Raw genomic sequence first — 15,908 nt, 5'->3', positions numbered from 1 at the left:
ACCATCACCCCAAGACACTCAGCCTAGAAACTGACAGTCCCACCTGCCAACCACCATGTTTGTACCTAAAGCATCTTTCCCACAAGCTACTCCCAGCCAATTACTAAGCCCAGCAGAACTAAAACAGACCCATTCCTGTAAGATGTGGGACTCCTCTGATGGGTGACTTTGGCTCAAGGACCCCACTCAGACTGACCATAACTTTTTAGATCTGTGCTGCAGTCTTTGATTCTTCTTACCCAATTCTCCTTCCATCCCTCTCCCCCTCCACCAGGGTCAGACCTGCATCACAGTCTAAAGTCTCCCCTGCCTTCTCCTGCTCCCCCCTTGCATATCCAATATCATCTTGGTGACTGCTTCCTGGTAGACCTGAACTAATGCACATTTAAAATCTCACCTCTAATCTCTCCAACAATCTCCCAGCTTGTCACCCTGCCTCTATGTCAGAGGCACTATGCAAAACACAATTTGAATATGTCACTTCCCTCTGTAATAACTGTTAATGTCTTCCCATTAGGCAGAGGAAAACAAATCCTTTATCAAGGCCTGGGGCCCTCTATACCTTGCTTTCCATACCTCTCTGCAGCGCAATATTCTACACACACTGTCTACTCACCTTCCTCAAATAACCATGCGTGTCCACACTTCCACGCCTCTGCTCATGCCATAACCTCAGCCAAAGCATTCATCCTATTTGCAGATCCAAGGAGCTATTCAGTATCTATCTAAACCTACATTCACAGATCATATCTTTACCACCCTTTACCTCCTGACTCTTGCATCCTCAGTGCCTAAAGCAGTATCATATTTTCCACTGAAGTCTCTCAATAAATGAGGAATGAAAGTAGATGGAGGAGGCCGTAGATATAGATTTGGTGATAGTAGTTTATAACCCAAACAGGAGTAGGCTGAGGCATTTAGTGCATGGGCAAATGGCCCTAGATACCTTACTCGTCCTCAAGAGTGATACCATTTTTAAAATGCAGTATAACTGATTTCATTTTTATAGCACCGAATAACTTTTAAAGTTAGATAAGATTCATGATCACTCATGACAGTAAGTGTATGCTAATTTAGATGAATATGATAGTTTAAAAAATACGTCTGCAGAAGATTGTTAGGGTAGTGAAAACACCCTGGATGCTGCTATCACGGTGGGTACATGTCATTATATACTGTTCAGACTCACAGAACGTACACCACCAAGAGGGAACCCTAATGTAAACTATGGACCCTGGGCGACAATGATGTCAGTGTAGGTTCACCACTTGTAACACATGTGCCACCCCAGTGGGGGATGTTGATAATGAGGGAGGCAAGGGGTACACAGGAACTCTTAACCTTCTGCTCAGTGTTGCTGTGAACCTAAAACTGCTCTAAAAAAGGAAGCTCTACTAGAAGAAAATTATGTCTGCAACCTTGTTTACACCCCTCCCTTCAAAAGGTGGAAACTAATTCCCCTTCCCTTGAATCTGGGCCAGCCTTAGTGACTCACTCTTATGAATACAATGTGATATAAGTGATACTATAGGACTTCCAAGGCTAGGTCATAAAAAGAATAATTTCTGCCTGGTTTTCCTTCTCCCTTGAATCACTGGTTCTGCAGGAATCCAGCTGCCATGCTGTGAGGACACTCAAGTAGCCCGTGGATAGACCCGTGCGGGGAGGCACCAGGGCCTCCCACGATCAGGCAGCACCAAACTGCCGGCCAGATGACTGAACCACCTTGGCCACCTTGGAAGTGGCTCCTCCAGCCCTGGCTGAGTATCCACCAATGTGTGGCCACAACCTCATGACAGACACTGAGCCAGAACCACCCGGCTTAGTTGCTCCTGGATTCCTGACCCACAGAAACTATGAGGATGGCAAATGTTCATTGTTGTTTTAAGCCAGAGTTTGTAGTAATTTCTAAAAAAGCAAAAGATAACTAATACAGTAACTTTTCCAAAAAAGAGCCAGTTTTTAAAAATATTGTTAAAGAATCTCATTTCTATAAAATCTTTGATGGTGCTGGATGAATTCCAGGATCCTTTAAGGAGATGAAGAGGGAAAAAGTTGTTTTACATTTTAAGTTCTTTGTCTCAATCACATGACCTATTTGGCCCTTCATCACCATATGTCAGCATGTTTGTATCCTTTGTAGGTCAAAAAATAAGAAAGTCTTGTGAGAGGATTTCAATCCAAAATGGAACCCAGGGACTTCCCTGGCAGTCCAGTGGTTAAGACTCTGTGCTCCCAATGCAGGGGGCATGGGTTTGATCCCTGGTCAGGGAACTAAGATCCCTCATGCCACATGGTGAAAAAATAATTAAAAATTAAAATTAAAATGGAACCCAAGTATATGAAAATGGAGAATCTCATTCATGCTCCCTCAGAAGAATGGAACCTGAGAATTGAGAGACTGATTTCCTGTAAATGCCTGATTTACAGAAGACTTAGACTTATCTCCAGACCAATGAACATCCAACAAGAATCACTCTGTACTCAAGCCAACAAACTTACTGGCTGGGTTCTGGCTGGATGTCCCTCTCTTTGTGCTCCCTGCCCACAAACACAGCCTGCCCCAGACCCTCAATTAACTTGTTTGCAGCTTCTATAGCATGTGTCTCCTGAATTGCAACTCCTCTGCTATTCCTGAAAATACTCGAATTTATGGTAATTTGAGCTTGTTTCAGTGTACCTCCTTATTTAGGTTGATAGTCCAAAACATGTTAATGCTTAAAATAATACTTTACAAAGACCAAGATTTCTCGCTTGGTGTTCTAATTTCAAAAGGAAGAGGAAAAAACTGATTACAATTTATTTTAGAACTCACCTCTTTTAAAATAAATATTTGTACCTCTCCACTTCTATCAGGATATACCACCACATATTTATCTGAAATATCCCTGTGGTATAATAGGAAATAGCAAAGACAAAGACCAGAGATATTTCTTAAGTGATAGATGTATCTTGTGTTATTCATAACAAGTCCTTTTGAGCACACCTGAGTATCTGCTGATAAAGTGATTAGGGTGGGGCCCCTAAAGAGCCTCAGAATGGGGTTGGTCAGCAGAAAGACAAGTGCTTAGAGGGCTGAAACTTCCAGGCCCACCCACTGACCTCTGGAAATGGGAAGGTGGAGGGGCTGCAGAGTAAGCTCTATAAAAACAACAGATCTGATGAGCTTCTAGGATGGCTAATCCATCCCTGTGCTGGGAAAGTGGTCCAGCCCAGTTCCATGGGGACAAAACCTCCTGTGCTCAGGACCCTTTCAGACCCTACCCTATGTACCTCTTCGTTTGGGTGTTCACCTGTATCTCTTATCCTGTGTAGGGACTTCCCTGCTGGCACAGTGCTTAGGAATCCACCTGCCAATGCAGGGAACATGGGTTCGATCCCTGGTCCAGGAAGATCCCACATGCCATGGAGCAGCTAGGCCCATGTGCCACAACTGGTGGGCCTGTGCTCTGGGGCCTGCAAGCCACAACTATTGAGCTCGAGTGCCACAACTACTTAGGCCCACGCGCCTGGAGCCCACGCTCTGCAACAAAGGGGAGCTGCCGCGGTGAGCCCGCACACCACAGCTTGCCACAACTAGAGAGGGCCCATGCGCAAGCAACGAAGACCCAATGCAGCCAATAAATAAACAAACAAACAAATAGAATCCTGTATAATAAACTGTGTTCTGTGAGACGCTCTAGCAAAGTAATCGAACCAGAGGAGGGGGTCCAATTTATAGCGTGTTGATCAGAAGCCCAGGTGGCAACCCTGACTTGTGATTGGCATCTGAAGTGGGGGCAGTCTTGGGGGACGTAACCTGTAATGTCTGATGCTATGTGCAGGTAAATAGTGTCAGAAGGAAGTTAAACTGTAGGACAACCAGTTGGTGTCCCCTGAGAATTGAAAAAATTGCTTGGTGGTGTTGGAAAACACTCCAGAATCCCTCAAATCATTGACGGCATAATTATCCTATTAAGATTCCATCAAGGGGACTTCCTAGGTGACACAGTGGTTAAGAATCCACCCACCAATACAGGGGACACAGGTTCGAGCCCCGCTCCAGGAAGATCCCACATGCCTCAGAGCAACTAAGCCTGTGTGCCACAACTATTGAGCCTGCGCTCTAGAGCCCGTGAGCCACAACTATTGAGCCCGTGTGCCGCATCTACTGAAGGCCATGTGCCTAGAGCCTGCGCTCCACAACAAGAGAAGCCACCGCAATGAGGAGCCTGGGCACCACAATGAAGAGTAGCCCTGCTTGCCGCAATTAGAGAAAGTCCGTGTGCAGCAATGAAGACCCAATGCAGCCAATAAATAAACAAATAAATAAATAAATAAATTTATTAAAAAAAAAATTCTATCAAGGATGAGACTACAGCAATACTCAATTCAGTAATTATGCTTTGCACATTGCATTTTGCCTTTTTCTTTTTCTCAATAAAGGTGCTGCCTTTTTTAGTTCTTCCCTTCTTAATAACATATTCTTAACATATTTACACTCAAAAAAACAGTCAATGTAAAGATATTGTCTGGAGATATATTTCAACTTTTTCTCATTGTTTTCAGAAATCTCTGTTTTTCTATCCAAATTCACATCATTTCTGTACACTCATAGCATTTTATTCATAGTTCTTATGACATCTTCGACCTTTTAACTTTCTGACTCGATTTATGTTAAGATGTAAGCTCCTTGAGGATAGTGATTACATTTACTCATATATTTATTCTCACAGTGCCTTGCCCATTGTAAATAGCCACACTTACAATTTAGGCAATATGTTGACTGTCCAAAGTATAGGTGAGATCAGCAGGGGTCTGCCTAACAAGAATTAATGACAAAAATATAAGGACAACAGACTGCTGTGAGAGTCTAAACATACAAATAAACAATGGCTAGACCATATATAACCAAAGACCTTTCACCCACAACCTGCAGCAACCTGCTCAGGAAACCAAACTCCTCACCTACAATAAACCACCCCTGAAGCCAGACTGCTACAGATTAGACTTGCAGACACCCATCTTTGGCCATCTCCAGGGACAATGGAGGAAAATAAACAATAACTTTTATAACAATTTGCCCAAAAGGGCCAGGATTTGATTAATAACTGACAGCTTCCCTTATCTTGGTCCAACTTAGGACCAATCAGACAAAGCCAAACAAGCACCCCTAACCAATCCCATATGAAGCCTGGCTTTAGCTGGCCCACCTTCAGCTTGCCCAGGCCAACAGGGCACACCTGAAGCCTTTCCTTTATTTCACTATAAGGCCTTCCCACTCCTCTGCAAAACAAAAGGCTGACTCCTATACCAAGTTCAGAATCAACAGCCCTTGCTTTTCTTATTTAGCTGGTCTTTATTTCCACAGTTGTATGATGAAAATCCATTGGAATTATCTTAAAGATGAAATAATAATTCATATATGCTGGGAACCGAAGGAGCTGGGAATGGCCAAATGAGAGATCTGTCACAGACTGAAGAGCTTACAGGCCGCACCTCATAACAGACTTATTCCAGCCGAAAGGTAACTGACATCCACAGCCAGGGGAACAGCTGCCCTGTCGGTATCCTTAGGGTCAGTTCAGAAGAGTACCCAACCCTACCTGAGTGACAGCGTCACCACCTGCAGCTGTGTTACACAACACCTCCTCCTTCTGCTCACTGCCCTCCATTAACCATTTTTTAAAATCACTCTAAATGATATCACTTAGAACATTAAGTTCTCACAAGTCCATCAAAAGTCTCATTCTGACAGCTCAGCCGCTCAGTTCTGGTTGAATAACTTGAACATTAAAGGGTATGGTGTCTCCTCTCTCTTCCTAAGCATGCTCACAATAAGCAATGTGCAATTTGGGGTAAACTTTAAACCCTGCAGCTTCCCTGAAGTTACAGGCTAGTTCAGTCTGGTTCACATGAGATGGCTTCACTGAAAATACTACACAGAGAGGCATATCATAGCTGAAAGTGACTGGCATGGTTCATAAAGTATTTAAATTTTGTATTAATTACAAAATAAATGCATAGTTATTATAGAAAAGTCTAGGGAAAGCAAAGGAATAAAAAGAAATCTAAAATCATCCAGAGAAACAAATGTTCCCATTGACATATATCCTTCTAGTTTTTTTTTTCCTTTGTGTATGTCAGTGGGGATGCGGGATTCACTTGAACAGGATGAATCTGATAGGGTTTTGAACTGAGTAGCTTTGCTTGTTTCTCTGAAGTATGGCTTACTGTGAAGGCACCTAATGATCAAGGCATTTTTTCAAGGCACCTCCTGAATTGTCTGAGGGGAAGGGGAGCATCCTGCGTGACAGCTGAACCATCTGTACTTCCCTGACTGTCAGACCACTCTGTGCTATAAGCTGGTCCCTCTAGCTCCAGCAGCCTCCCCCAGCCTTGTCCAGAAGAGCATTATTACTCATCTTTCAATACGCAGCCCTAGTCCTGCACTCCTGTCACCCGTTCCCTCACCCTGGCAGCGGGCCTGAGTGTTCTCACACCTGTGCTCTCAGCCTGCCACCGCATTTCCACTAGGGCAGTTGGCGAATGGCAGTGATTCCAGTGCGACTGGGCTTGTGCACACCTGTAAACTGGATACTTTGGAAGAGTCAGGACAGGAGTTTTCTACTTTATACACCCACCCCCTTGCAGAGGACACAACAAAGACACTGTAGACTGATGGCAGGACTGTGAACAGGAGCTGGACTGTGTGGGTTGAATTCTGCCTCCACCACTTACTAGAGGTGACCTTGGACAGGATTCTTACCCTCTGTAAGCCAAGACTTCTTCATCTTTAAAACAGAGTTGATAACAGTAGTTACCATGCAGGATTGTAATAAGGATTAAATTAATACAGGAAAAACACTGTAAAAGGTGCCCAGTACATGGTAAGCACTACATAAAGGTTTGAGAGTATAAAGTTATGCATAAGAACTAACCCAAGTATCTCCACGCTGCTTACAGCTCTCACAATCTTCTTTTTACTCAGCAATGAGGGCTGTAAGACTCATAAGTTTTCTCTGTACTCAGTGGACAAATATTTGGTCTAGAATTCCTGACCACAGAACACAGGCATTCAACATTCACGTGAAATCAAGTTTGGATAATGCTGCTCTACTAGTAAATGAAAATGCTTCTGCTAGAGGTTAACTGTACCACTTTGCTCTCTCCACATGAAACACATTCATTAACCATGACGTGCACACCTCAGAGTAAAACACTGATGCCTTTCTGATGCCTTCTGTGCCCCCACCTCCCCCTCCCCATCCTCCCCATTCCCATCTCAGCTCTCTTCGAAGAAGCAAGCTTTGTTGGAGAGCCAGCCCACTTCAGGGCACGAGGGGACTCCTGACTGTGCAAAATTTTCTGAGTCACCTCAGACTAACCAGATAGAACCAGCCCCAAATCTCACACAAGCTGGGTTTAAAGTTTACACTCAAATTGCAAATTACTTATCAGAAGTCTGCCTCTAAAGAGAAGAGGAGAAATGGAATCTCCCGGAGGTTCAAATTATTCAGCTGGAAATAAGCAGCTGAACTAAAAAAGGCTAGATAACTTTGACATGGTTCCTAGACGCTAATGTTTTTAAGGAACATTTTATTTTAGAGTATATGGTTAAAGGACTGACCTAACATTCCCTGACTCTGAAAGTCTCAGGAAAGCATTTACTTGCTCAAATATTCACTGATGGCTTGCTTCAAAAACATATAACTCTTCACTCTACACATCCAATGAATCAGGATTCTGATTTCCTGAAATTGAAATAGACACGGCTTCCAGCTATCCCCAAGTCTCAATCAGTTCAAGTGGACAAAAAGCGCATATTTTCTTCTATGAGCAAGGTCCCTGCCATCAGGGAAAATGGTTCAGATGTGAAACTAACCAAGGGAGCAGCCCTCAGCACAGCCTGAGTTACAGCATCAGCCAGCTAGAGCTGGACCTGCTTCATACCTCAAGCTGCAAACTTTAAAACAAAATAAAGCTTGCCTTCCATATATCCTTTCTGTCCTAAAACCTAAAACAAACCAATTGTCTTCTCTTCACTTGACTCCAGAAGTAAGAGACAGCATGTTTATGATTCAAAACCATGAGAATTCTTTCCTGTTTAGATATAAAAAATAAATAAATAAAAGCTCTTCAGCTCTGCCTATCTCCTTGAATTTTTTTTGTGGATTCTCACTCAGTCGATGGAAGTCAAATAGTCTTCAGACCATTAAAAATATTTTAAATATAAAATAAAATTCTGAGAGAGTCTATGGGTAAACAGATTTCCTAAGCATGAATCATTTCTGCTTCTCTCTAAAAATCATTCAGACTTTAAAAGTAGTGCTGCCTTTCAGTAGGTATAAATAACAAAACTTGGCTGTGAGAACAATCTGAAGTTACTGTGGTATAAAGAACCTTGGGGTAAGAGGCCAGATGTCTGGGTCTCCCATTTTTGTCACTTCCCTATTTGCATGACCGTAGGCAATTCTTTTCTCCCTTCTGAGTATCCTGGTCTGCAGAGAAGGCATGAGACCTCTCAAGCCAAAGGATGGGAGACCCATGGCCCTGGACTGGTGTCTGGAAAGTCGGGAGCCCTCTACACGTGTTTGTGCACTGCCTTCCCCCGGGAAGTTCTCTGAGAAAGAAGTGACTACTCTGGGAAGTGAATATTCCACCCTCTCCCGCCCCGCGCGGTACCCAACGCTGCTGATTTATTTTAATAAACATTCTCCCTCCTGAGCAATCCTAACCCACAGCTGGACTTTCAGAGACCATAGAAGACAAACAGTCCAGAGCAAGCAAAGTCTCCCGGTCACTTACAGACGGGGTCATCCATTTTCAAGGGTCTTTTCAAGCGGATGCTGGCAGGGATGGTCTTCTCCATCAGTTCATCAATGCTCTAAAATTAAAATGCAAATCCGTGAACACTAAAGGCAAAGGAAAGTGCTTCTGAGTTAAAAGTCACCTCTGTATTTTGTTTCTACAAAGCCTTGTGGGAAACTTCTTTAAATTGTCTAATTAGGGTTTCTTTTTGAAAAGAATAACTCTAAACAAACCAAAAATCACTTGGAGGAAAAATAATAATAAATCGGCCCCTCCGGGTTGGATTTCAGTAGGCAACCGGATATAATCGGATAAATCAGGAGATCCTTCTCTTGCAAAGTTAGAGCTCATCAGCAGGGCGACTTAGGTTAAAACATATACTGTTTTGAGGCGCGAAGAGCGGGTGGAGGAGAAAGTAACCTGGTGGGAGAAGGCTGGGGCACGCGGACCGAGCACGCGGGCTTGCTTCCACACCAGGGCCCCGGACTAGGGTGAGGGTCCCAAGCGGAGAGAAGCACAGCTCCTGGCGGGGGCCGGGAGGCCGCGCGGGCAGAACCCGGGTGAGGCCCCGGAGGGCCGGGTTGGGGTCCTTACCGCCAGCCCCAGGGCCTGTAGCATCTCCCTCTGGTCTTTGTCCCCGGGGCCGATATGCCTCCGAGCAAAGTCGTCGTGTCGGGGCAGGAGGCGCTCCAGGAGGCGCGAGGCCCCAGCCCCGCCGCTATCCCCGCCGCCGCTACTGCTGTCACGGCCCCGCGGCGCCCAACGGGGCCCCGCGCCTCCAGCCAGGCGGCGGCCGCCCGCGACTCCGCAACCCAGACGTAGCCCCCAGGCCCTGGCGCACGTCTGCATGGTGGCGGTCACCGTCCCCTGCCGGGCCCGCGAGGGTCAGCCGCGCTTTCGGCTCCTTTGCTGGTCGCGGTCCCCTGGGTGGCGGCTGCCCCCGGGTGGCTGGAGCCCCTGGATGACCGGAGGGACAGATGGATGTTCAGAGGCAATGAATGGGTGCCGCTATGAGCCCGGACACGCGCGCAAAGTTGTTCCTCCACTCGCTGCACCTGCTTCGCACACTTTAAGCGTCGTTCTGGGGGTGGGCAGTGGGATACGGCCAACAAAAGCTCGGCCAATGGGAGTGAACGGAAGGGCGGGGTCTGCCCCGCCCCCTTTCCCTACCCCCTCCTCAGGCCCTCCGCGGACTCCTGCTGCTCCTTTCCCAGAGGCTTCCATCCTCAATTACTCCTACTCCATCTCTGGTTGCTGTGCTGCCGGGGCGCCCTATGCGCTCTGTGCCAGAGGCCACAGGCGAAGTGCCTGGGGAATTCAGCTGAGAAGGAAGATGATTCCGACAGGGAGGCCAGACTCAAGAGTTGGTTAGTCTCCATTAATTTTAGGGTATCTTTCCCTGTCGTATCTCATGGAAACCAATATGCGCAGATGAGAGTTTTTATATAGTTGTAGGATCGTGAGCGAGTTACCCAACCTCTGAGCTTCGGTTTCCGCATCTCACAGAGCTGCATGGGCTTTTAGAAGAGATTATACATTGAAAGCACTGCCATAACACTAGCCTTGAACTCTCTCTCTCTCTCTTTCCCCTCTTCCCCCCACCCCGTGTGTGTGTACGGTGGCGGGGGGGGGGGGGGGGGGGGGGGACAAAAACGCAAAAGATACAAACGTATACATTTTGCACTGTCATCTTAGTTGGAAAATTATTTATACCTGGATACTTTGGAAGTCTAATCTCCTTAGCTATCTCTTGATTTTTATCGAGAACGAACTTCCAAAATTCCAACTATCATTCTAATATGAGGAAGAGAGAAGGACAGAAATCATCAGAACATTACGTGTACTCAGACTAGGGAAAAACAGAGCGCGTCCTCTTCTCCTCTAAGCTTCCTCCTTCAATCATCTTCTGCACATTCTGGGTTCTTTAGCTGACAGGCACAAAGACAGGCAGAGACGTTGCAGGAAAGTATAAAACAAAAAACAATAGGCAAAATGTGTATATGGCAGGTGGGGGTGAGTGGTAAGCTAGAAAGGCTGGGTGGAATGTCTCTGAACAGCTTTTCATCCATTTGGAATTGAAATTACAGCTTTCATAAAAGTTGGGAGAGATCCTCAGTGCTAGATGCCATGGGTGGAGAGGGGAGCAATGTGCCTTTATTCCCCATTCCTGATTATTCTTTTTCTGTGTATCATAGGAACTGGAAGTGAGAGAACTATAATTCCAAGATTGGCTCCAGGGTCTCTGTCAACAAGACACATTTGTGTGAGAATTGGAAAATGGAATAAAAGTAGAAACCACGTTCTTGTTTCTCTGACAGCAGCAGACAGATGCATGGGTGGCAGCAGACGTGAAGTGCTTCGTTATCAGCCATCCACATTGGTACAGCAAGGCAGCTATACCTGTCAATGGAAATGTCCTGTGGTTTTCCAACCTAGGAGGTAGCAGGAATTTCTTACTGTCCTGGACTAGATTGACCTGAAGATAGTGGTGTTCTATCTACCCTGTCTCTTGCTCTTCCAGTCCTTACAGTGGTTTAATATGCACCTATTCTTGTCACTTTAATCCAGCTATACTTGAAATATTTTGAGTGTTTTGTTTGTTTTCCTAAATAAACCTTAACAAAGACTCTAACTGAGGCTAAAAGTAGCTTTAAGACAGTAATCTTAATGCTTAAAGGAATTAGCTATCTGACCCAATTTTGTTTGAAGTCAATGATAACATTATCACTAGTGGAGAATGAGATCATGATAGTCTTAAGCATGAAATGGAAAGAGTTACTTAAATTATCAGTGGGAATAAATTGCCTATTGAAGACAGGTCTTTGCTAGACCAAACAGTTGCTAGGTTAGACCCTACTGCTGGGAATAATGCCTACAAGGACTGTAGAGAGGGCTAGTGGCTTCTGAATGCCCTGAAGAGTTTACTGAATAAAATGACAGCTCAAAAAAAAAAAAAAAAAAATGACAGCTCAAAGAACTAGAGAGCTTCAATGCTCTATAACTTCTGTAGCTGCAGGGAGAAGATATTTACAAGTCAGACCCAATGTTTGATCCTGCTGATTGCCAAATTATCATACAAGTTGAATTCACAGCTTTATTAGGACTTATATATGAAAGCTTGGGATTAATTTAAAACCCTAAGATTTGGAATGGGGACATCTTGGTAGTTTGAGTTGAATTTGATTATCTCAAATCCTCAAATCCCACTGAGTCCCTCTTGCCACCTGAAGCAGTCCCTTCTCCCCTGAGATGCTGGCCATCCCTTGCTTGAAGATCCTGTAATGGCTTCACTAAAGAATGAAACTTGCAGGGACTTCCCTGGCAATCCAGTTGTTAAGACTCTGTGCTCCCAATGCAGGGAGCATGGGTTCAATCCCTGGTCGGGTAACTAAGATCCCACATGCCACATGGCACAGCCAAAAAAAAAAAAAACATTAAACTTGCAAAGGTAGGCCGATGTTTCTTTACCTCTAGATCACAGCCAGAATCAGGTTGCAGCATACCCTAGGAAGGTGAATAAGATGTCTGACACTAGAGGAGAAGGTTACATATGGAAATAATTGCAGGACATTGCTAATGTACTTTGGCGCTGGAGGATTCCTGTGTAGGAGTGGATTCTAGACCAAGGAAGAAGGAATATAATATTGAAATTATTGGTGTGTTGCAGCACTAGAGATTCTGGATTTAGTGTATTGACTCAATCAGACCTCTAAGGGTCTGCTGAGTTCGTTGACTGAAACCAGACTCAATAATGACCTTCATTAAATTAGGTTAAGATACTAGAACTTTCTTGGTTTAATGGAGAAGAAAGGATCCGAAGAGTTGGTGAGAGGGAATTCCCTGGTGATCCAGTGGTTAGGACTCTGCACTTTCATTGCTGAGCACTGGGTTCAATCCCTGGTTGGGGAACTAAGATCCTACAAGCCATGTGACCAAAAAAAAAAAAAGATCAAAGACTTGGTGAGATAAGAGTGTTGGATTAATCATGCGCAATGTACTCTTCAACCCCTTCAGTGTATTCCTCAGTAAGACACAGAGGACAATATCTTCACCAAAAGAAATCTATTGGTTCAAGAGGAGCAGCATTATTCTTGAAAAGCTCTGTACTTTCTGTGTCTGCATGTGTGAGATGATGGTGGAAGATGCCACTGTTGAAATGGGCTCCCTGATTTCAATGGTAAAGATGCAGTTTCAAAGTGGTGGAGGCCAGTGGCAACACTAGAAAAGAGAGAACAGTGAGCAAGGTTGCTATAATGTGTAGCAGAGTTAGCAAGGTAATCAGGCTTGATCCACAGGGACCTTTGGTGTTCACTAATTAATGAGCAGCCTATGAAAATCTTATTTAATCTGGTGAACCAAAATTTGATATGTCACCCACACAGAGAGACCCAGTTGCTCAACTAGTTCTCTTACTTTATCTGGTTTCATAGACCCAGAGCATCTTAGATGATGGGGATTTTAAGAAAGAATCCTTGAGAAAAGATCTTATGGCCCTGCTATAAGTATATACTGTAAATCTTCCTCCTAAATTCCCCCAAAGATACCTGTGGCCATTTACAAAGTGTGATGGTTAACCTTATATATCAGTTCTGCCTGGGCCACAGTGTCCAGATATGTGGTCAAATATTAATCTGGATGTTTCTGTGAGAATGCTTTTGGATTAAAGATTTAAATCAGTTGACTGTGAGTAAGGCAGATTGCTTGACATAAAGTGGGTGGGCCTAAACTAATCAGTTGAAACCCTAACTAGAACACAAGATGGATCTCCTCTGAGCAAGGGGGAATTATGCAGTAGACAGCCTTTGGACTTGAACTGCAACATTGGTTGTACCCTGATAGCCTTTGGAATTGAACTACAGCATTAGCACTTCTCTAAGTCTCCAGCCAGCAAGCCTGCTAGTGCAGATTTTGGACTCACCAGCCTCTGTAACTTTATAAGCCAATCCCTGAGAGAGACACAGACAGACAGAGAGAGACAGAGAGAAAGGGAATAGAGAGAGAGAGAGAGAGAGTGTGTGTGTGTGTGTGTGTGTGTGTGTGTGTAGATAGAAAGAGAGAGAGTAATATACTATTGGTACTGTTTCTCTAGAGAACCCTGACTAATATATCAAGGAAAGAAAATACCTAGACTTTGGGTGGATCATTAGAACCTTGTTCTAAGATAATGCTAAACCCTGCAGATCCAAACCAAATAACTCTAGTTCACAAATCACAGTGGGATGTTATGAAAGTAGATTATAAATGGAAATGTAGGATTTCTGGTTTCACTTCCACTATGTAAAGAGCATGGAAGTCATCCCTCCTGTCCTTACAACAAGAAAAAGGTAACAAACTAAAAATCAATCACTTTTGGACACATCTGAAAACTGACATAGCAGGGCAAAATGCCACCCTGAAATCTGGTGAGACAGGCTCATATGAAGAAACACAGCCAAGATCTGATTACTGGAGACCTAAACTGGTAGGAACACATATTGGTAATTATGATGAATTGCTAGATGCTAAGTGTGGACTAATTTAAAAGGGACTAATTTAAAACTCCTGGGAACTACAGTTTTAGTGGGGCTCTCACACTTTCTTGGGTTTTACCTCCAGGAGGCCCACCATAGTTAGGGTGAAAATCCAAGAAATATCTCCTCTTAGCACTGGTAGGGGAAGAGAATGAGTAATCACTGTGAAATATGCCCAGAGTCTTCTTTATGACAAAGACCTACTCCCCAAAGGAAAGGACTTTACCAGATCTTTATCCCAGCTGGAGAAGGGAATTCCTTCCACTCCAGCCCCCTCCAGCCTTCTGGTCTCACATAATGAAAAAAAAAAAAAAAAAAGTCAAAAGGGTTTAATGCTTCAAGGAAACAGACTGGGAACTCTGCAACCAGGGAAAGAAGTATGGGGCAAGGGCAGGAGTGAAGGAGAAACACTTTATCACTGGAGAAACACTTGAAAGTTCACAGCCCAAGACACAGGCCCACAAAAGCACTAATATTTAATTAGAACATTAGAAAACACTTTCTTTCCTCCACAACACACCACCACATAAACAGGGCTACAATAAAAACAACTAAACAGCCCAATATTAAACACAGCCCAACTCTAACCAAATTAACGTAAGTCTCATATTAAAGCCCTATTTACCTCAGGGCTTATACCCAATATATCTCATTGGGCTTTCAACAAAAAATTACAAGGCAGCAAAAAGTCAAGAAAAAAACAATTTGAAGAAACAAAAATCATCAGAACCAAATGTGCAGATGATACAGGCGTTGGAATGATTTTACAAGGAATTTAAAATAACTGTTAAAATAACATGTTAAAAGTTCTGATAGAAAAAGTAGACAACATGTAAGAACAGATGGTCAATGTAAGCATAGAGATGGAAACTCCAAGAAATAATTAAGAGAAAATGATAGAAATCAAAACACTGTAACAGAAATGAATACCTTCTAAGTGATCATGAGTAGATTTGTCACAGCTGAGGAAAGAAATTAGTTTGAATAGGTCGATAGAACTTTTTTCCAAATTGAAATGCAAAAGGAGAAAACTGAATGTAAAGACAAAAACAAACAAAAAAGCCCCAAAAAGCCAGACCCCAAAATCCAGAAACCTTAGGACAATTTCAAAAGGTGCAATATATGTATAATTGGAATACCAAAAGGAGAAAGGAGCAGAAGAAATCTCTGAAATACTAACAACTGAAAACTTTTGAAAATTAAAACAGGGATTTCCTGGTGGTCCAGTGGTTAGGATTCCCTGCTTCCACTGCAGGGGGCACAGGTTCAATCCCGGTCAGGGAACTAAGATCCTGCAAGCCACATGGCATGGCTAGAAAATTTAAAGAAAAACTTAATTAATTAAAGCAAACACCAAACCATAGGTCCAGGAAGATCACAGAACACTAAGCAAGAGAAATACAACAACACTTAGGCATATCATATTTATTTTTATTTTATTTATTTTTGGTTATATTGGGTCTTTTCATTGCTGTGCACAAGCTTTCTCTAGTTGTGGTGAGCAGGGACTACTCTTCATCTTGGTGTGCAGGCTTCCTACTGCAGTGGCTTCTCTTGTTGTGGAGCATGGGCTCTAGGCAAGTGGGCTTCAGTAGTTGCAGCATGTGG

General features: G+C 43.8%; 1 protein-coding gene across 1 annotated transcript in view; it reads right to left on the bottom strand.

Moving 5' to 3' along the window:
- Positions 1-9,799, bottom strand: part of GLDC (glycine decarboxylase) — a 103,557-nt gene extending 93,758 nt beyond the window's left edge. Inside the window, exons 1-2 of the mRNA XM_057722314.1 lie at positions 9,385-9,799; positions 8,788-8,866 (exon numbers count right to left, since the gene is read on the bottom strand). Coding sequence (XP_057578297.1) covers positions 8,788-8,866; positions 9,385-9,639 — 334 coding nt within the window. The 5' untranslated portion in view covers positions 9,640-9,799. The remainder of the gene's footprint in view (positions 1-8,787; positions 8,867-9,384) is intronic.
- Between the last annotated feature and the right edge of the window lie 6,109 nt (positions 9,800-15,908).

This window comes from Hippopotamus amphibius, chromosome 2, assembly GCF_030028045.1.
Source record: "Hippopotamus amphibius kiboko isolate mHipAmp2 chromosome 2, mHipAmp2.hap2, whole genome shotgun sequence".
Taxonomy (NCBI): domain Eukaryota; kingdom Metazoa; phylum Chordata; class Mammalia; order Artiodactyla; family Hippopotamidae; genus Hippopotamus; species Hippopotamus amphibius.
Note: the sequence above shows the minus strand (reverse complement) of the source record. Positions and strands in the feature narration are given on the sequence as shown.